Source organism: Rhinoraja longicauda, chromosome 2 (genome assembly GCF_053455715.1).
Source record: "Rhinoraja longicauda isolate Sanriku21f chromosome 2, sRhiLon1.1, whole genome shotgun sequence".
NCBI lineage: Eukaryota > Metazoa > Chordata > Chondrichthyes > Rajiformes > Arhynchobatidae > Rhinoraja > Rhinoraja longicauda.
Genome location: NC_135954.1, coordinates 12,412,284 through 12,434,853, shown reverse-complemented (window position 1 = coordinate 12,434,853; position 22,570 = coordinate 12,412,284). Strand labels below are relative to the sequence as shown.

The window sequence follows — 22,570 nt, the reverse complement described above, 5'->3', positions numbered from 1 at the left end:
TAGTGGGGGGGGCTTGTGGCGTCGGGGTCTTGTGACGTTGCGACTTTAGACTGCGGTCTTGTGACGTACGGCGCCTGTGACGCTTGACACGTAAGGCGTGTGACGTTAGGGAGGCTTGTGACGTTAGGGAGGCTTGTGACGTTTAAACATGTGACGAAGGAGCGGCCATCTTGTGCTGTCGGCGGCGTCCGAGTGAAGGAGGAGGTGGTGGCGGCGGCGGCTAGAAGTGGCCGGAGACACGCAGAGAGGGCGGGTGGGGGAGGAGGAGGGCTAGCGGACAGTTAGCGAGGGCAAAGTCGAGGTCGTGTAGCTGTTGTTGTGTGAAAGGGGGGTACGGCAGAGAGAGAGAGAGAGAGAGGAGGAGTAGCGGTAGCGGGCAGCGGCAGCAGCGCCCGAGCGGAAGGCCCGCTGCTTGGTGCGGTTTTCTCAACGACAGGAGCCCGCTTCACGAGTGATGGGTGACCGAGAGCGCAGGGAGCGCGGCTCGCTCACACTGACGGCTCTGACCGGCTTCGTGGTCTCTTCTTGACATGGGCGGGCAGTGACACTCAGCGTTGGTTCTGCTAACTAATTATCACATATCAACAGCTTTAGGAAAAGGAGTTAAGGTAGAAAAAAAAAAAACACCCCCCCAAAAAATAAAGCCGAGAAAGCGAGAGGACGCAGCCAGCAGAAACTGCCAGCAGACGAGCCTGTGAGCCGATCTGAAGAAGCAAACATGATAAACAAGTGATTTTAATTTTTTTCGTTTTCTTTTGTGTAGGGCGATGTCAGGAAACCGGGTAATGGTTTGCCACCATGGTGTTGATTGAACCCGAGTCTTTGATAAAGTCAGAAAATGCCTTTTGCTTGGTATTTTGTTTGTTTCTGCCCATGTGCCAATGAGCCGCGCCATGTAGTTGATGTGCCAGTGCAATCCTATTTCTCTTTTATTGTCTGTCCTTAAAGCAAAAAATAAAAAGGAAAAAAAAAAAAATCACCAACTCCAATATGTTTGAAGACAGCTGTATCAGAGGCTGCAGGTAGACTTTTCCGGCTATTTTTTGTGTAAAAAGGCAAAAAACCTGGCTTGTATGTAAACATGGGATTTGGCTGCATCATTTCTGTGTCATCTTTGGGCACACATGAATTACAGTTAGGTGTTTAATTTGTTGGTTAGATCCATTAGCATCCATCATTGTAATCTAGTTTTAGTTCATCGGGTTAAAATTTAGCTCTAATTTGGATTGCTTTGGTTTGTAGGTTTTGTTAATGTGAATTAAAAAGTGAGTTTAATTCTCTGCACTCTGATATGACCATGTATATATAGGGATTGTTATCATGACTGGACTCTGGCCAACATTTATCCTAAGTTTTTGCACAACACAGTTTTAGAGTTTCTGGACTAGTAGTTGTGGTAGTTTTTTTTTTTTTTTTTTTAAGTTAGTGCTACCAGACATGTTCTGTTGCACTGTTTTCTTTTGAGAGAAATTGCCCATGTTAGATTTTGTCAGTTTTTCGTAAGCTAAAAAGGGGGTTGCCACACACCCAAACAAAATGGGTGACCCACACTCTCGGAAGAACCAGACTTTAAATCGACTGCGTGCTCAACTTAGAAAGAAGAAAGAATCTCTGGCAGATCAGTTTGACTTCAAGATGTACATTGCCTTTGTATTCAAAGATAAGGTAAGATTTTGAAGAAACAAGGAACTGCAGATGTTGGTTTACCAAGGAAAGGCACACATTGTTGGAGTAACTCAGCGGGTCAGGCAGCATCCCTGGAGACCATGGATAGGTGATGTTAAGGGCCGGGACCCTTTTTCAGACTCAAGACGTCACCTGTCCATGTTGAGTCTAAGGAAGGTTCCTGACCTGAAATGTCACCTATCCATGTTCTCTGGGGATTCTACCTGATTTGTTGAGTTACTCCGCATTTCGTGTTTTTCCTAATATAACATTTTATTTTGTTGTCTCGACACATTGTCGAGTTTATTGTCATATGCATAGGTCTGGATGGTGAGGTACAGACACTATGGAAATCTATCAACGGCATCATGGACACAGACTCGGACAACACACAAACTATATAACAACCTACACGTAAATTACAATTTTGCAAGACTAAATTATATTTATCAGTGGGGACATGTAAGATACTAGATTAATATGGGTGTCAGAGGTTATGGGGAGAAGGCAGGAGAATGAGGTTGAGGTAATGATAGATCAGCCATGATTGAGTGGGTGGAGGTGACTTGAATGGCCTAATTCTGCTCCTATCACTTATGAAGTTGCCAAGTGTGGAATTGTTACATGTGGAATGAGAAGATGGTCTACAGTGTATTTGCATGACTGTTCCTGGATGGCTGAAATTCTGCTGGGCCACATTAATGTTGGGTGATGCTCTAGCAGAGTGACCTTGAGCAGTGCAAGGCCTTTCACTTAGTCCCATTTGGCAAGCAGGTCAAATTGGGATTGATGGGATAATGGCAAATAGGGGTACATAATTGGCTTAGGAAAACAAATAATCAGTGGAGTACCACAAATTTGATATTTGGTCCCTTACTTTTTGTAACTATTAATAGAGGTTTCTATGTAGCAGGAATGATAAAAGAAATGAGCAGAAAATACAAAACCTGGCAGAGTGCTTGACTGCACGGAGGAAAGTAGGAAGATATTGATGGTCTGGTTAGCTGGATGGAAAAGTGGCAAATAGAACTTAATCCAGAATAGTGTGAAGAAATGCATTTGTGGAGCTGCACAGGGGAATACACAATAAATGGGATGATAATCAGTATGGAGGTGTGTTTGGATGCATAATCAGTCTCTTAAAGATAGTGAATCTGAAAAGGGCACATGGAGTGCTTTCCATTATTAGCTCAGACATAGAACATCTGACAGTCATACTGGACTGGAATATTGAATATTAGTCTGTCATACAGCATGGAAATAGGCCCAACTTGTCCATGCTGACCGGAATACCCCATTTACACTAGTCCCAATTGCCTGCATTTGGCCCAAATCTCTCATCCTTTCCTATCCATGTACTTGTCCAAATGCCTTTTAAATGTTGTAATAGTACTTGTCTCAACTACCTCCTCTGGCAGTAGATTCCAAATGTATGAAAAGGTTGCCCCTCGGTTTCATATTAAATTTTTCCCCTCTCGCCTTAAACCTATGTCCTCTGAAACTTGATTCACTCACTCTGGGTAAAATACATTTCTTTAAAGAACAATAAAATAATTTTAATTTTGTTAAGTCATGAATAATTGTTTCTTCTGCCATGATTCAACCCACTACTGTAAATTGCTTAGGACTTTGGTACTGCCCATGCAGATTTTCTGGACTATCAAATGTTATTCTATTAATATACTAACACACTGTTGGTATTGGTTTATTATCGTGTGCACCAAGATACAGTGGAAAAACTATTTTGCATGCTGTTCAAGCAGTTCATACCTTATAAAGTTCTTCACTATATCTTGGTGCACATGACAATAATATACTAATGCCAAAAGTGTTTTAATGTTTAGGCCCTGCTGAGTATCGAGTGCAGGGGCGGCTGCAAGATAGATTGACATGATCGGTAATCCATCCTTAGCATATGGGATGACCATTCGATCGTCTGTCCACAGTGGGGAAGAAGCTATTCTTGAATCTGGTGGTATGAACTTAGAAACTATTGCATCATCTGCCTGACTGGAGAAGAGGGAATGAGGGTTGTCCATGATATTGTTGGTGCTTTTCCGCAACTGCATGAAGTGGAGGTTGAGTCGATTGGAGGAGGGGGAGGGGTGGCTGATAAACGTGATGCACTGGGCTGTACCCACTGTTCCGCAGCTTCTTGCAGTCTTGGATGGAGCAGTTGCCATAGCAGCCTATAGTGCATGTGGATGGGATGCCTTCTAGCCTCCTGTAGAAATTGGTAAAAATCATGAGGGTGTGTTGAAGTTTCTTAGAAAACTAAGGAAATAAGAGTCCTTTCTTGGCCGTATTGATGTGGCTAGACCCGATCAAATGATTGGTGATATTTTCACCTCGGAACTTGAAGCTGTCGCCCATCTTTACTTCAGCACTGTTGATGCAGACTGGAGTGTATGCTCCACACTGCTTCCTCCTATTTTCCTGCCTGACCTCAGTACTTGTCAATAGACAATAGGTGCAGGAGGAGGCCATTCGGCCCTTCGAGCCAGCACCACCATTCAATGTGATCATGGCTGATCATTCTCAATCAGTACCCCGTTCCTGCCTTCTCCCCATACCCCCTGACTCCGCTATCCTTAAGAGCTCTATCCAGCTCTCTCTTGAATGCATTCAGAGAATTGGCCTCCACTGCCTTCTGAGGCAGAGAATTCCACAGATTCACAACTCTCTGACTGAAAAAGTTTTTCCTCCATAATTTCATTTCTGTGGTTCCTTGGCCACTTGCAATTATGTTAAAATTGAATTCACCAATGCTTCAGAGCCACTTTAAAGTGCAACAAAAAATATACAGATGCTCCTCAACTTACGATGCTTCGACTTATGATATTTTAACTTTACGATGATGCAAAAGCGATACACATTCGGCACGGTAGAGTTGCTGCCTTACAGCGAATGCAAAGTCGGAGACCCAAGTTTGATCCCGACTACGGGTGTAGTCTACGGAGTTTGAACGTTCTCCCCGTGAGCTGCATGGGTTTTCTCCGAGATCTTCAGTTTCCTCCCACACTCCAAAGACGTACAGGTTGGTAGGTTAATTGGCTTGGTAAATGTAAAAATTGTCCCAAGTGGGTATAGGATAGTGTTAATGTGCGGGGATCGCTGGTCGGCACGGACCCGGTGGGCCAAAAGGGCCTATTTCCTCACTGTATCTCTAATCTAAACAGAACTAAACATTCAGTAGAAACCGTAAGTTGAGGAGCATCTGTTATGTTGTGTCATGCACAGTATCAAAAACTGATATATTATTGATCCACTGGTCTTCTTTGCTATTCTTTATCTTTGTCCAATTTTTTTGATCAACATCACTCTTGTTTCTGCCAGCTGCTGGTGTTTCTGTTTTGTGTCAGTCATCTATCATTTTTTTGATTTGTTAATTGACTCTTAAAACAACAATTGGGATCTGCTCACGAAAAGGTACTGGAGGGATTGGACTCTTGTTGGCAGCATCTGATTTGAGTGCTCCCTTAAAGCTTTGATCTAAATAATGAGTTGAAGTCGCATCAGTGTTTTTAATAGGGATCAGCTGGCGGCTGAAGGAAACTATATGGGAATGGAATTGGCACCTGGTAATAGTACTACCATGCATGTGAAAGATAACTTAACGGAGACTAGTTAGGTTAGGAGACCAATTTCCATTCTCCAACCCTCCAACATTTGATTAGTTTTTAGTTCTCCACCATATTAATCCCTTTTGACTGCACTGATAACACAGTAATGTGAAGGTGGCTTACTTTATGCTTATGTGCCTTGCACATTTAATATAGCTTATTTAAAGATGAGTGAAAATAATATTTTTATTTCCTAAGTTGTATACAAAGTGCTGGAGTAACTCAGTGGGTCAGGCAGCATCTCTGGAGAAAAAGGGTGGGTGCCATTTTGGATCGGAGCCTGACCTGAAATGACACCCTTCCTTTTTCTCCAGAGAGGCTGCTTGACCCACTGAGGTACTCCAGTTCTTCGTGTCTATCTTTGGTATAAACCAGCATCTGCAGCTCTTTGTTTCTACATTTTTATTTCCTAGGTGTTCCTCTTTACCATTTAAATTTTTTCATTCAATTTAGAAAAATTGATTTCTTGGTTAGATTTGTTTTCTATTTATTCCTTCAGAAATAAGCATTTAGTACATGAATGAAACAGTGTGTAAGGTCCCTGTACTGGGTGTCCCCCGGCATGAAAAATGCTGATGTAAAAGACCATTTTGTGTTACTCTTCAATATAAAATCTTAGAATCGGTTGGGCATCATTCAATCTTAATATTGTAAATCTGATCTGAGAAATTCAACTTGATTGTAATAAATTAATAGAAAATAATGGTGTAGATAGAAAATGCTTTGTCAAGAATTCTAATTCTGATGTGATTTTAAGAAGAAAAAGTCGGCACTATTCGAAGTGGCTGAAGTGGTACCAGTTATGACCAATGACTATGAAGAAAATATCCTCAAAGGTGTTCGGGAGTCCAGCTACTCCCTGGACAGTTCCATAGAGCTGCTGCAGAAGGATGTAGTGCAGCTTCACGCACCCCGCTACCAGTCCATGCGCAGGGTAAGTGCTTTGGTTGAAACCTAAAAGATTTCAGTTTGTTTGTTCTATGGCATGTCTGACAGCATGCTGTAAATTGATCTAATGATAGGAAACCCAAATATTCAAGTGTTTGAATAATAACAATCTTTATGTTAAGATGAAAAGTATTGTAATTTGGGCATGGATTTTTGCATCATATTAATATGGATTTTCTTGCAGAATGCTGATAATATTTCTAATAATATTACATTTATTGATGAGCAGCAGAATGTAATTTTGATTTATTACATTTATTGAGTAGTAAAATGTATTTTTTTTATTTTTGCAGTTTTAATGTGGAATTTACTTGCTGAAGGCTGATAATATTCCTAATCGTTCAATTTATTAAATTTATTGATAAGCAGCAAAATGTAATTTTTTAAACATTTTGTTTTAAGTTTCCTGCACTCCCTTAATGTTAACTAAAAAGCTGTCTGCCTTGGAACTTATGAACCAATAGAAGTTTTAAACCAGAATTTCTGACAGCAAGAAAAATTATTCCCTTTAACTTGCATTTGATAACAATTCATAGATTCAAAATAATCATAACCTGGGGATGAATTAGGAAATATTCACTTGCAGATAAACAAAAACGAGGTAACTTTAGGTTACATTCAGGGTTGTTGCGTAAAGGGCAATTGCTCTTTTCAAAGTTATGGCACAATAGACTGCGTGGCAGCTTCCTGTGGTGCAAATTTCTCGTTGGAAAACTGAAGATTTCGGTTTGAGGTTTGACTGGCAGAGTATTTCATGAGCCAAAAAAGTTTCCCAAAAGTGCTTTGTTAAAATATTAGCTTTGTAATTTTAGTGACAACAGTTTCTGATTTTTTAAATTAATTCATGCTTAAATGTTATGGTGTAAAATGTGTAAATTTCTCTTCAAGAGTCAAGTGTTTTACTGTCAGGTGCCCCAGATATAACAATGAAATTCTTACTTGTTACAACACAACAGAATATGTAAACTAGTACACTGTAAACAATATAATAAATGAGAAAAATAGTTCGGTGTAAAAATAAAAAACAAAAACAATAATAGTGCAATAGTAGTCCATGTAGTTTGGAGGTTGTAGTGTTTAATAGCCTAATGACTGAGGGGAAGAAGCTGTTCCTGAACGTTATAGGCATGTCATTGCAAATGGATGTAAATATCGCCTTGTTTATTGGGTTTTTAACTTGCTCAGGTGCCCTTACTAATTGTGGGAAGATGGTACTGCTTCTCTGCAAACCTGGTTCCACGGGTGATGAATGCATAAATTAAATTAATCTCTGAATGCAAGTCGCAGTCTAATGTGACGAGGTATTGGACTGAAAGACAAGATGCTTTCAGCTGTTTAGTTCAAAGGATAGTGACAGACCCTGGAAGCAGTCATTAGAAATGCAAATGCTTTAGTCTTGCTTTCCTTGTACTTTAGTAACTCTTGAGCTACAATCAAAGTTAGCAAACTTAACAAGATCAGAATCCTAGTATTTCTGATAGGCAATTTGTTTAATATCTGTATTCACATTTCTCTAAATCTCTGACCTTTTTAGGATGTAATCGGCTGTACACAGGAGATGGACTTTATCCTTTGGCCACGGAATGATATAGAAAAGGTGGTCTGTCTTCTGTTCTCCAAGTGGAAGGGTGCAGATGGTGAGCCTTTCAGGCCTGTTCAGGTACTATTTCTTCACTCATTGTTATCGAACATGTTTTTCCCATGCTTGTGTGTACATCATCACAATTGATTTGCAGTTTGCCAAGCTTTGACTTTCTACTCTGGTTAGTTTGATTTGCATTGATCTTGGGTTTTGCACAAACATGGTATATTTTGAACTTTTGGATTAATACTGTAATTAGTTCTTAATGACTATGGATTTAATTTCAATTATCACTCTTATCAACAGAATAATGAGAAATCTGGATGGGTTATATGGACCTTGACTTTTCCTTTGTAGATGTCTTATTTTCTTGTTTTTACTTCTCGTACACTTGACACTGTGCTGGGTTCATTTGTAGGTGCTGGTACCATATGCCAATAAAATTGATTATATGTAGAGCTTGATAAATCACAAGCTTATCCTTTGTCTGTGGTACTTCAGAACCTTTTTGGTGTCAGGAATCTATGAGCACTTGAAGTGAGGATGCTGGATGGACAAGCCGTAGGGGTTCTGTCAAATCTGAGCAAAAATGCTAAAAATTAATTATAATGCCTCTGTATCTAATTAACCTAAAAGGTTAAATACATCTGATCCAAACTGACATTTACTGAGTGCTTTCTGAACATGTAATTAAACAACATATCTTGTTTTCTAATATTTGAAAGTACTTGCTTTTTATGCAGGCCAAGTTTGAGTTTCATCATGGCGATTATGAGAAACAGTTTCTGCACTTACTTAGCCGGAAGGATAAGGCAGGACTCATCGTAAACAACCCTACCCAGTCCATCTTTCTGTTCATTAATCGTCAGCACTTGCAGGTAATTATAATTCTGAGGGCATTTATTTCTCCTAAAGATATTTGGTTCCATCTTCTATTTGTTTTAAGAAAATATGAAAATTGCCTGATGTATTTGCTTTGATTGCCATGATATTAATGTGATTCTTTTGCCTTGTTCTAATTTTGTGATAATATTTTTCGAACTATTACATACAATGACTGCCATTCTTTGGTGGTTCTGTGCATGGTTGCTTACAATTCTTGCTAGATTTACTTTTAAGATCTATACAAGACTATTACAATTCGAATGGATTGATTGAATTTGAGCTGTTGAAGGTTTGAGACCACCCTTGATTTTGCAGAATCCATGCTTTAAATGCTTTTGGGGATACAGTTCTCACATTCAGTGTGTGGGAATAATCTTAGCACTATAGTCTCAAATTAGATTTAAGTATGTTATCGTCACGTGTACCGAGATACAGTGAAAAGCTTTGTTTTGCATGCTATCCAAACTGGTTAGATATACCATCCATAAATACAATCAAGTGACACTCTGGTACATGAGGTAAAGCAAAGGGGAAGGTAGTGCAGAATATAGTCCTCAGGATTGTAGTGTGCCCGTTCCAGTAGACAACGTCCAATGTCCGCAATGGGATAGAGGTGAATCGGTCAGTACCCCAGTTTATGGAAGGACCGTTCAGAAGGCTGATAACTGAGAAAGAAGCTATTTCAGTTCAGTTTTAGTTGCTAGATTGTTTGTTTTCACTTTTAGCTTTTGATGCGTGCTAACAGACAGAGGAAAGACAATACATGAGTACAATCAAGCCCATTGACAGTGTACAAATACATGATAAGGGAATAACGTTTAATGCAGAAAGGTCCGATCAAAGTTCGAGGGTCCCCGATGAGGTAGATAGTAGTTCAGGACTGCTCTCTGGTTGTTGGTAGGATGGTTCAGTGGCTAATAACAGCTGGGAAGAAACTGTTCCCGAATCTGGAGTATGTGCAGGTGTCATCAGCATACTGCAGCTTGATTACTGAAGCCCTTTTGATTTTGTTTCTGAAGTGTAATTGCCATTACAGATTCTTGAAGGGCGTCCCATTAGTTTCACAACTTTAGAAGTGAGGCGTAAGATTGCTGTGTGGAATACCGACAACAATGTCAGCGCAATGATGCAGCATTGTCGAGCGAGAATTCCAGGCAAAGATCTAAAGATGTGCTTGAATGGTAACATCCCCACTACCGCCTACGATGAAGAGACAGTGGAGGGCGGTCTCAGTTTATGGAAACAAAAAAGGGGTGATGGGAAGAAATGAAACTAAAAGGAATTTTAAATTCTTGACGACATGAATTAGGTGTAATGTGGGAATTTTTAATACATCTAGAAATTATAAACCATGTTTAAAAGTCAACTAGGGGTATTGCCATAGACAATGTTATTGGTTACTTTTACATTTTATTTGAGGCTTGTGGCCTGCATGCTATTTAAAACTGAAGGAAATGCTTGAATGTATGGGTGCTCTGTATTCATCAGTGGAGACAAACCAAACATCGAAGCACAAGAAACTGCCGATTTATGTAATCGAGTAATCATGTTATGATTTTGATATAACCTGTTTGATTCAAGTGTCTAATTTAAATTTATCTTCTCGTATTCCAGCCTCTGATTCTTTTTTTTTCCTCTGTGAGTGGGGTTTTGAAGTCTAGTTTCTGATGACTGTTAAGAATAAGTATGAGGATTGTAGGCCAGAGGTGGCATGCCTTCACCCTCAAAGTCCTTGCTTTTCCCATCCAGAGCAGTAATTGTGGCTATTTTCTTATCTCTTTAAAAAAACTCATCATTTGTCCAATATGAAAAATGTGATATGTTGATAATCTTGACCTCAAAATAGATCTGAGGAAGTTCAAAAGCACAATTTTCAAAGGTCTCGTGAGGTTTTTAAAAAAAGTACCCCGCCAATCTAAATTTGCTTAAAACAAGGTTTGTGTGACATTGAAAATATGCTACTGTTGAGGACTTAAAACATCGAGCTCTCAATTTTAAATATGCCAATAAGGTTTGTTTTATTTATTGTACAGCTGTATTACAGATTTTTCGTGGTTTCTTTGGCATAATGGTGAACTATGAAAGTGTCATATTTTATTTTGCAGACTCCAAAAACCAAGGCCATAATTTTCAAGTTATGCAGCGTCTGTCTATACCTGCCACAGGATCAGCTCACCCACTGGGGAGTTGGAACCATTGAGGACCATCTCCGTCCCTACATGCCAGATTAGGGGCAAGGGCCAGCAATATAGGGGAGACCAAAAGAGTCAACAACAGTGAACTTGTATTTCATCTTTATTCCTGAGTTCAAGATGATTATCCACTCATGAAAAGAACAGTCTGTTTGTTACAAAGCATATTCCACTTGAAAATTTCTTTCCAGTCATACATTTCTCAGAACTTTATTTTATTTTAAATTACTGCCTGCACATTCACCAATGGGCTGCTTAGATCTGCATTTGTCAGCTCCACATGGAAAAAAGTGACATTTGATTGTTATCTCTGCATAGATACCTGAAAAGTACATATTAATCTGGTTTGTGCTGGTTATGTAACCTGACACTACGTTGTTTTAGGATGTAATGTTGGGTGAGTTCTGCATTTGATAAAGGTTCCATCAATTGAAGGATTCAACTTGGGTATGTACAAATGAAGGGCTTTAAAGCTGAATAACACATGGTCCTGACATGCATTGCTACTGGGCACAAACTGTTCACAAAAAAAAAAGCAACGGAAAGAGTTAGTAGGGGAAGGAATCTTTAAAGTACTCATTTGGTATCTGAGTAATGTAGTCTATCATAACCATATGGTCTACATTTGAGTTTGCTGGCATGTTCTTTTTGGATCTCATTCCCTAATTTGCTCTAAAAATGTACAAAGGAGTTTTCTTCTATTCTTTGGGGAGACTTTAGCAGGTTAATAATGGGTGGACTCTGCAAATAACTGGAGTCTTAAAGTAGCTAAGCGGCTACACGATTGTCACTGAAGTTCAATGTTACTGGAAGTTTAAAAAGCTTTCCTGAAGTAGCTTATTTACCTAGAAAGGGAGGTTGGGACTAAAAACAAATGAAGGTAGAAAGTCAGTTTTTGATGTGAAAAAAAATGCTGGTTGCTGAAACAACTGTGTAAAGTTAATAAAATAATGAAGAAATACCACACTTGCATTCAAGAAAATGCATCTAAAATTGCTTTAAAAAAAATCTTCTGGAGTGTTTCAATTGGGTTATTAAGGGCATTATTTGTAAGACTTGATTTTGAACTTGTGCAATTAACGCAAGGCAGGCTGCCGAGAAAAATCAAAAGTGGAGAAAATCGTTTCTTTGGAGCTGTAAGAAGTGTGAGCTTTCTGGGGTTATTTATGCATGCCTGCCACTTCAGTTAAGAACAGTGCTAATCAATAGCAAATTTGTATTCACCAGTTGGAATTGGGAAAATGAAAATAAATCTTTAATCCACATCAGAGTTGTGATTATTATTTTTTAATCAATGAAAAATACTGTAGTTATGGTAGGTACACTGTTTCACAACCATGTACCGGCTCTAGAAATATTGTTAAAAATCCTGTCATTCCACACAAATGTGTGTTAAGCATCTCTCAGGAAGGTAAATTTCACTAGAAAAATCTCCAAGGTGATTGAATGGAGGCAGCACTGAAACAGGTCTGTGTGAATGGCACTCAGGATTCTTTCGTGCTCTTAACTGTTCTTAGTGTAGAGATACAGTGCGGAAACGGGCCCTTCGGCCCACCGAGTCCACGCCGACCATCGGTCCCCGCAGACTAATGTCATACTGCACACACTGGGGACAATTTACAATTATATCCAGCCAATTGACCTACAAACATGTATGCATTTGGAATTTTGGGAGGAAACCAGAGATCCTGGAGAAAACCCACACAGGTCATGGGGAAGAACGTACAAACTCCGTACAGACAGCACCTGTGGTCCAAATCGAACCCAGGTCATTGGAGCTGTAAGGCAGTAACTCTGCTGCGTCACCATGCAATATCGCCAGAAAGTATATTTCAATTAGTTTAATCCCATGTCTTCTGCAACCACATGCTATTGATATCCCGGTCTGACTGAATAAGAGTAAATTTAGCCACTATTGGGTAGTTAAGGAAAAGTAAGAAATAAGAAGGAATCAATTGCAAATCTAGCAGCTCAAGATGTAATAGTTTGTGGAATCAAGGCATTTGTTAAAACTGCAAGGAACAGGGTGGCCTTGACTTGATAATTTATACTTGTTTTGAGGGATTAGTTTTACATGATTTTTTTTATTGTGCGACATACTTCAAGGGGGCAGTGGAATAAAAGGTTAGGTTTTCAGGTTACAGATCGAGATCTAATCTTTCACTTCTCACAATTCACTGTTCATCAGTAGACTTAAGGAAAGAACCTTCTCAAGGAATGGAGCAATTGAAGCAATTACCAATTAAATGCAGATTCAAGATACTTCTGAAATTCAGCACCATAGTTTTAAATGGGTTGAGAGCCTACAGAGTAAGGAATTTTGGCACGTAGCCACTGATGGCATCTGGAAATATCGCACAATGGCGATCACCACGTTACCATTTAATGCAGGTTGTTCAAAAGGATGGGTGAGAGAACTCTGAACAGAGTAAGCTATTTTAATGTTCACCAGAACGACGATGAGATCTTAATGTATCAAAACGATGACACCTCTGACTGCAGCACCACTCTAATATTATACTGCCACTTGAACGCTGTTCTTCTGAAATGCGCTAAAGACCTGAAACTGTTTATCAGTGGAAAAGGCCATTTAATTCAGTGTCTTAGTTTAGAGATACAGCGTGGAAACAGCCCACTGAGTCCGTGCCAACCAGCAATCCCCGCACGCTAATGTTATCCAGCAAACTAGGGACAATTTACAATTATACCAAGCCAATTAACCTACAAAGCTGCAGGATTTTGGAGAGTGGGAGGATCCCAGAGAAAACCCACGCAGATCAGGGAGAAAATGTACAGACAGCACCTGTAGCCAGGATCGCACCCAAGTCTCTGGTGCTGTAAGGCAACAACTCTACCGCTTGCCGCCACTATGCTGCCATGATGCCAATTAAATTAATTCCTTTTGTTTGCAAGATCACTATCCTTCCATTCCCTGCATATTAATGTGCCTATCTAAAAGCCTTTTAAACAGCCATGATCACATTGAATGGCGGTGCTGGCTCGAAGGGCCGAATGGCCTCCTCCTGCACCTATTGTCTAACACTATTATTGTACCTGCTTCCACCAACTCTGAGAACATGTTCCAGACACCTGCCACTATGTGTAAAAAAAAACTTGCCCTGCACATCTTTCAACTTCCCCACTCTTCAAAGTATGCCCTCTAGTGTTTGACATTTCCCCCCTGGGAAAGACGATTCTCACTGTCTTACCCCATTTCTGCCTCACATAACGTTATAAACTTTGATCAGATCGCCTCACAGCCTCTCAAGCACTTGAGAAATCAATCCAAGTTTGTGACCTCCTTCCACCTAATACTCTAATCCTGGGAACATCCTGGTAAACCAATTGTGAGACCTCTCCAGTCTCCCCGTCCTTCCTGTAATGGGGCAGGTGCACACAATATCTAAATATGGCCCATCAAATGTTTAACAAGCTGCAATTTGACAGGCTCCCTCTTGTACTCAACGTCCTGACTGATGAAGGCAAGCATTCTATCTATCACTCTACTTGCCCATCGGGAGCTATGGAGTTGGACTCCAAGATCCATCTGTACATTAATGCTGTTAAGGATTCTATCATTAGGTGTATTCTTTCCTCTTATATTTAACACCTTCCAAAGTGCAGCACTTCACACTTAGCTGAATTGAATTCCATCTGCCATTTCCCCACATATCTGTAATTGATCTATATCTTCTTGTATCCTCAAAGCTTTCTTCACTATGCAACTCCACCAATGTTGGTGTCATCTGCAAACTTACTAACAGACCCATCTACACTTTCATCCAAGTAATTTATTTGTATCACAAACAACTCAGATCCCAGCACTGATCCTTGTGGAACACCACTGATCACAGATCTCTAGCCAGAATAACACCCAACCAGGTCTACCCGTTACCTTCTCTGGAGAGGCTGTTTCTGAATCCAAGCGACCAAGTCACCACAGATCCTATGCATCTTAATCTTCTGGATCACCTACCGTGAGGGACCTTGTCAAATTTAATTTTAGTTTAGAGATACAGCCAGGAAACAGGCCCTTCGGCCCACCGAATCCGCGCCGACCAGTGATCCCCACATATTAACATTATCCTACACATACTCGGGACAATTCACATTTATACTAAGCCAATTAACATACAAACCAGTACGTCTTTGGAGTGTGGTAGGAAACCGAAGATCTTGGAGAAACCCCATGCAGTCACGGGGAGAACGTACAAACTCCGTACAGACAGCACCCGTAGTAGGGATCAAACACCATAACAGACAGCACCCATAGTCGGGATCGAACCCAGGTATCTGGCGCTGCAAGCTGTATTGCTGTAAAGTTGCAACTCTACCGCTGCAACACCGTGCCGCGCCAATGCCTTACTAAAACTCACATAGGTAACATTCACTGCCCTACTCTCACCAATCTTAGTCACCTCAACAAAATAGCTCAATCAAATTAGACAGATAAGACCTACTGGCACACAGCTCTGCTGTCACTAATGAATACATTCTCTTCAAGAGATACAACATCACCACTTCCTGATCTCAAAATGCCCCAGGATATTAGCATTCCCCACACCATGCTACATATCCTCCTTTGTGAAACCTGTTACTAAGTACTCGTTTTGTACCTCGCCTATATCCTCTGACTTCATCCCTAAATTCCCTCCTTTATCCTTGTGTAATTCTATGCCATCCCACGTTACCCTCTTGTTTTTAATGTATGTATAAAATGTCTTGGGATTCTCTTTAATCTGACTTGCCAATTATATCACATGGCTCCTTCCTGGCCTCATAATTCCTGCTTTCTTCATATTCCTCAAAAGCCTTGTCTGATTGAAAGCATCCAAGTGTACTGAAATATCACTACAGAGAACCATCTGGCAGTTTTTTTTTGTAAAGGAATTTGGTCTGCAGTACAGGTTTTAATTTTAAGGCAAACTAACGACGGACTCCTGATAATTGAATTAAAAGTACAATCTACAAAATGTGAAATAAAATTCTTTAATTTGTTACATTTTCCACAAATACAGTAATTCCATCATAAAAAAATAGTTTACATTGAAACAATGCTACATTGTTACAGTGAAAGGCCTGGATAGAATGGATGTGGAGAGGATGTTTCCACTAGCGGGAGAGTCTAGGTCCACAGTTCATCGCCTCAGAATTAAAGGACGTTCCTTTAGGAAGGAGATGAGGAGGAATTTCTTTAGTCAGAGGGTGGTGAATCTATGCAATTCATTGCCACTGAAGGCTGTGGAAGCCAAGTCAATGGATATTTTTAAGGCAAAAATAGATTCTTGATTGGTATGGGTGTCAGGGTTTATGGGGAGGAGAATGGGGTTAAGAGGGAAAGATAGATCAGCCATGATTGAATGGTGGAGTAGACTTGATGGGCCGAATGGCCTAATTCTGCCCCTATCATTGTTAAGTGCCGAGATGCTTGGTGTGTCGTCCTTGAGCCAAGAGTCTCCCTGTTACTTTGCTTGTCACGTCCACAGTGGTAAAGGCAAGCGATTTACCTTCCTTCAACACCTGAGCTGTTATGATAATGTCCTCTCCCAGTTTTGCTGCATTCATGTACCTGAAAGGAGTAATAGGTGACACACTACATATGCAGCCTCCAAGAAAGTAATTGCATAGGAACGAACTACAGATAGACACAAAATGCTGGAGTAATTCAGCGGGGATAGGCAGCATCTCTGGAGAGAAGGAATGGGTGACTTTGCGGGGCGAGACCTTTCTTTAGACTGGAACTGCAGATGCTGGTTCCATATCTCTCTACATCACCGTCTATATCTCTTGTTTCCCTTTCCCCTGACTAGTCTGAAGAAGGGTCTCGACCCGAAACGTCACCCATTCCTTCTCTCCGGAGATGCTGCCTATCCCGCTGAGTTACTCCAGCATATTGTGTCTGAGAAAATAAATTGTAGTTGGATATAAATGTAAAATTTGAAAAGCAAAAACAAAATTAATTTGGTCCATTTCACATTAACACACTCTCTTTAAGTGGTGCAACACCACCACCTTCCTGATCTCAAAATGCCCCAGCATACTAGTATTCCCCATAGTGATTGCACCATGCTACATATCCTTCTTTGTGAAACCTGATGCAAAGTACTCGTTTCGTACCTCACCTTTTCACACTTCAGATGCAGTTCCTTGTGTTTCCTCTTGAAAAGTGATAAGATTATTTTGAAAACTGAGACCTGAGGGCACAGTCTGTCCTGACACATTCAATGCAGCACCAAGGAAGTGCTTGCTGTAAAACAGGCCAGAGCACCATTTTTGGAGGACAACATTTGAGTCATGAAGAAACAAAGAACTGCAGATTCTGGTTTACCAAGGAAAGACACAAAATGCTGGAGTAACCCAGGGGGGTCAGGCAGCATCCCTGGAGAACATGCTTAGGTGACATTTTGGGTTTGGACCCTTCTTCAGGCACTGCTTTTCAACTGGCTCTTTTCCACATTAGTATTGTGACTAATTTGATATATCTTTCAAGAAGCTAACACTGGCAAATAAGCCCAGAATGCTCCCTTCTGTGCCACTGATAAATACGCTGTAAATGAACAGAGTTTGCAACCACGTCTTGGACTTGAAAACAATATTATATGTGGATGCTATAAATCATTTTGCAGTGAATTTAGTTGAGAGTTTACTTTAGAGAGATACAGCGTGGAAATAGGCCCTTCGGCCAACCGAGTCCATGCCGACCAGCGATCATCCCATACACTAGCACTATCCTACACTAGTGTGAGGAAGATGCTATGAGGTTGTAGGGGGACTTGGACAGGTTGTGTGAGTGGGCGGATGCATGGCAGATGCAGTTTAATGTGGATAAGTGTGAGGTTATCCACTTAGGTGGTAAGAATTGGAAGGCAGAGTATTATCTGAATGGTGTCACGTTAGGAACAGGGGACGTACAACGAGATTTGGGTGTCCTAGTGCATCAGTCACTGAAAGGAAGCATGCAGGTACAGCAGGCAGTGAAGAAAGCCAATGGAATGTTGGCCTTCATAACAAGAGGAGTTGAGTATAGGAGCAAAGAGGTCTTCTGCAGTTGTACAGGGCCCTAGTGAGACCGCACCTGGAGTACTGTGTGCAGCTTTGGTCTCCAAATTTGAGGAAGGATATTCTTGCTATTGAGGGCGTGCAGCATAGGTTTACAGGGTTAATTCCCGGAATGGCGGGACTATCATATGTTGAATGACTGGAGCGACTAGGCTTGTATACACTGGAATTTAGAAGGATGAGAGATCTTATCGAAACGTATAAGATTATTAAGGGGTTGGACACGCATTCAAGAGAGAGCTGGATAGAGCTCTTAAGGATAGCGGAGTCAGGGGGTATGGGGAGAAGGCAGGAACGGGGTACTGATTGAGAATGATCAGCCATGATCACATTGAATGGCGGTGCTGGCTCGAAGGGCCGAATGGCCTCCTCCTGCACCTATTGTCTATTGTCTAATTTACAAATCACAGAAACCAATTAACCTGCAAACCCGTACATCTTTGGGGTGTGAGAGGAAACCGGAGCACCTGGAGAAAACCCACACGGTCACAGGGGAGAACGTGCAAACTCCGTACAAACAGCACCCGGAGTCAGGATCGAACCCGGGTCTCTAGCTCTGCAAGGCAGCAACACTACCGCTGTGCCACTGAACCTAATTGTGCATCTATTTTTCTGTTCTATTCATGCAAAATCAGGCACGGTACGGTTAAGTTTTCCAAGGTTCTAAAACTTGCACTTACGTTATATTCATGTCTACACTAACTCCTGGTAATGCCCGTTCGGTGTTAAGTAAAGCCGTCGTTGATACCACATCAACTAGAGTAGCTGTCAGTCCGCCATGCAGGTGGCCTGAACGATTCACATGTTCCTCTTCCACTCTCATTTCACAGACGATTTTCCCCGGACTAGCTGAAACAACAGCCATCTGGAAAATGGAAAAATTGCAATGTCATTACACTGACTTTTAAACCATACCGTGCTTTACTAAATAACATGAGTGCTGTTCTTAGAATAGAACGCGTTGTTAACAAGGAGATTTTAGTACGAAATAAGTTTTTTTTTTAAAAGCACTTGTGGCTTTGCAAATGCGGGATGGTCTTAAGGGTTGTACAGAGATTTCTGATTTTTTTGTGACAGTAATTGGTGGCTGTTAAGGAGTGTGTTCGAGAAATTAATCCATGAGTAATGAGTCCCCGAATAATTGATGGTGGAGTGGGAAGTGGGGTGAAATGCAAGAAAATAAAAACACAGCATTTAATTCAGAAGAAATTCCAATCTTGGTGACCTACTGGTTAAAATCATCCTCAGGACATGAACTACCTGCTTTGGCTGCTTGTGGGAGACCCAGCCTGACGTTTTTGCAGCTGCTAATATATTACTCGGAGGTTGGTTCCAGTTTTACCAGCTTGGAGAGAAAGGCTTTGGATAGTGTTGAAACACAAGGAACTGCAGCGTAGGTTTACCAGGGTAATTCCCGGCATGGCGGGACTGACGTATGATGAACGAATGGGTCAACTGGGCTTATATTACCTGGAATTTAGGATGATAGGGGATCTTATAGAAACATATAAAATTCTTAAGGGATTGTACAGGCTAGATGCAGGAAAAATGTTCTCGGCGTTGGGGGAGTCCAGAACCAGGGGTCACGGTTTAAGAATAAGGGGTAGGCCATGTAGGAATGAGATGAGGAAAAACTTTTTCACACAGAGTTGTGAATCTGTGGAATTCTCTGCCACAGATGGCAGTGGAGGCCAATTCACTGGATGTTTTCAAGAGAGTTAGATTTAGCTCTTAGGGTTAATGGAATCAAGGGGTATGGGGAGATAGCAGGAACAGGGTACTGATTTTGGATGATCAGCCATGATCATATTGAATGGTGGTGCTGGCTCGAAGGGCCAAATGGCCTACTCCTGCACCTATTTTCTACATTTCTATTACAGCGAGTCATTCAGCACGGACACAGGCCTTTCGGCCCAACTCATCCGTGCAGACCAAGATGTCATCCAGAGCTACTAATGTCTTTCTACTAATAAATTGTCATGTTTAGTGCTTTCAACACAGAAACCATGTTTTTAAATATGGTATCAAAAAAATGACTGAAACTAAGATCTGCAGATGCAGGTTAATACACAAAGTGCAGGAGTAACTCAGTAGGGCAGACATCTTTGGAGAACATGGAAAGGTGACCTTTCTTCAGTGATTGTATGGGGTGGGGGGGTGGAGAGAGGAAGAAAGCTGGAAAAGGGGAGAGGCAGGACAAAGCGTGGTAGGTAATAGGTCGACACAGGTGAAGGAGATTTATTGACAGGCAGATGGTTGGAACAAAAGCCAGATAAAAGAATAAGAGTGAAGGGCAAAGATACTAGAGGAGCAAGATAGATCACTCGACTCTATAAACCGTAGGTCAAGTCAAGTTTATTTGTCACATACATATACAAGATGTGCAGTGAAATGAAAGTGGCAACACCTGCGGATTGTGCTAAAACTACAAAACAGAATAGAACAAAAAATTGCAGTGCAGGCGATGTGGACGACGGGGTGGACCATCGTGCTCCTCTGGTATCTTTGCTGCTTACTAAAATGGCGGCCGTTGCGGACGACACTTCAGTGCCAGCGATGTTGACGGGGTGGTCCATCTTGCTATGGAGGGCGTGCAGCGTAGGTTTACTAGGTTAATTCCCGGAATGGCGGGACTATCATATGTTGAAAGACTGGAGCGACTAGGCTTGTATACACTGGAATTTCGAAGGATGAGAGGAGATCTTATCGAAACGTATAAGATTATTAAGGGGTTGGACACGTTAGAGGCAGGAAACATGTTCCCAATGTTGGGGGAGTCCAGAACAAGGGGCCACAGTTTAAGAATAAGGGGTAGGCCATTTAGAACAGAGATGAGGAAAAACATTTTCAGTCGGAGTTGTAAATCTGTGGAATTCTCTGCCTCAGAAGGCAATGGAGGCCAATTCTCTGAATGCATTCAAGAGAGAGCAAGATAGAGCTCTTAAGGATAGCGGAGTCAGGGGGTACGGGGAGAAGGCAGGAACGGGATACTGATTGAGAATGATCAGCCATGATCACATTGAATGGCGGTGCTGGCTCGAAGGGCCAAATGGCCTCCTCCTGCACCTATTGTCTATCTTGCTCCTCTGGTGTCTTTGCTGCTTACTAAAATGGCGGCCGCTCCGCAGTCCAGGCGATGTGGACGGGGTGGTCCATCTCGCTCCTCTGGTATCTTTACTGCTTACTAAAATGGCTGCAGCTCCGCAGTGCAGGCGATGTGGTCCATCTAGTTCCTCTGGTGTCTTTGCTGCTTACTAAAATGGCGGCCATTGCGGACGATACCGCAGTGCAAGCGATGTGGACGGTGTGGTCCATCTTGCTCCCCTGGTCTTTGCTGTTTACTAAAATGGCGGCCGCTCCGCAGTCCAGGCGATGTGGACGGGGTGGTCCATCTTGGTCCTTTGGTGTCTTTGCTGCTTACTAAAATGGCGGCCGCTCCGCAGTCCAGGCGATGTGGATGGGGTGGTCCATCTTGCTCCTCTGGTATCTTTACTGCTTACTAAAATAGCTGCCGCTCCGCAGTGCAAGCGACGTGGACGGGGTGGTCCATTTGGTGTCTTTGCTGCTTACTAAAATGGCGGCCGCTCCGCAGTGCAGGCGATGTGGTCCATCTTGCTCCTCTGGTGTCTTTGCTGCTTACTAAAATGGCGGCCAACCTCTCACCTTGCAGAAATTATTCCCTTTCAAAGCAATTTAGAGCAGCCGCCTTGACAACCGTGAACAATATTTTGATTTTATATTTTTTAAATCGTATATGAAAGCATAAATGCAAAGTCGAGCTTCCTTTTGCAGGCATTATGCGTGTGCACAGTAGTGGAGTTTCTTGCAATGCCCTCCCCCCCACCTTGAGTTAAATACATGCTGGCGATGTTTGCAAGCTCACTGCTGGCAATTCACCTTGTTCAAGATTCGGTCGAAGCCGGTCCCTCCCGTCAAACCCCGGACGACCTGTCGGAGAGCGTTCAATGCCGCCGACCCAGCCATGCATGCATGCATGCACAGGTGTAGAGATAGATGTCTGGGGTTCGGGCTGCTGTTTGCCGGCGATTGATTGATTGGTCGATCAAGGGGTTGCAAGGCAAACCTCTTCCTGCAGCAGGCGAGAATCCGGGGCCGCACACTCTAGGTGATTGACTTGTCCCCTTCAGCAGATCATAACAACACGCCCTCTGCTGCAGCGACCCCCCCCCCCCACCCCCCTCATCTCCGTTCTAAATGGCCTACCCCTTATTCTTAAACTCTGGCCCCTGGTTCTGGACTCGCCCAACATTGGGAACATGTTTCCTGCCTCTCAATCAATAGTCGTTTATTTGTCACATACACATAAATGTGTAGTGAAATGAAACATTACCCGCAGTTGAAACACTAAGACCAATAAGAATAATCAATAAAAATGCAATAACAAATACAATCATACACTAACACCAAACAAAAGAAACATCTAACGTGTCCAATCCCTTAATAATCTTATATGTTTCAATATATATATATATGATCTATATATATATATATATATGTGTATTTGTGAGAATGTGTATATATACACACACTTAACCATTTCTCTCAATATATAATATATACATATAGATATACAGGATTGGCTATTTTTTTAATTT

General features: G+C 41.6%; 2 protein-coding genes across 3 annotated transcripts; one reads left to right on the top strand and one right to left on the bottom strand.

Annotated features, from left to right (window-relative positions):
* Positions 1-249: 249 nt before the first annotated feature.
* Positions 250-12,154, top strand: c2h6orf62 (chromosome 2 C6orf62 homolog). The gene is made up of 5 exons (XM_078414958.1): positions 250-1,665; positions 6,046-6,222; positions 7,771-7,896; positions 8,562-8,696; positions 10,809-12,154. The coding sequence occupies exons 1-5, from the start codon at positions 1,537-1,539 to the stop codon at positions 10,932-10,934; spliced, it is 693 nt and encodes a 230-aa protein (XP_078271084.1). The 5' UTR covers positions 250-1,536; the 3' UTR covers positions 10,935-12,154.
* Positions 12,155-15,902: 3,748 nt separating this feature from the next.
* Positions 15,903-22,080, bottom strand: acot13 (acyl-CoA thioesterase 13). 2 transcript variants are annotated; one of them, XM_078427135.1, is made up of 3 exons: positions 21,852-22,080; positions 18,635-18,819; positions 15,903-16,464 (listed from the first exon to the last, which is right to left on the bottom strand). In XM_078427135.1, exons 1-3 carry the CDS (start codon positions 21,948-21,950, stop codon positions 16,308-16,310), a joined length of 441 nt encoding a protein of 146 aa, XP_078283261.1. In that variant the 5' UTR covers positions 21,951-22,080; the 3' UTR covers positions 15,903-16,307. The 2 variants fall into 2 exon arrangements, with proteins under 2 accessions (XP_078283261.1, XP_078283270.1); XM_078427144.1 differs by lacking the exon at positions 21,852-22,080 and adding an exon at positions 21,061-21,806.
* Positions 22,081-22,570: the final 490 nt, after the last annotated feature.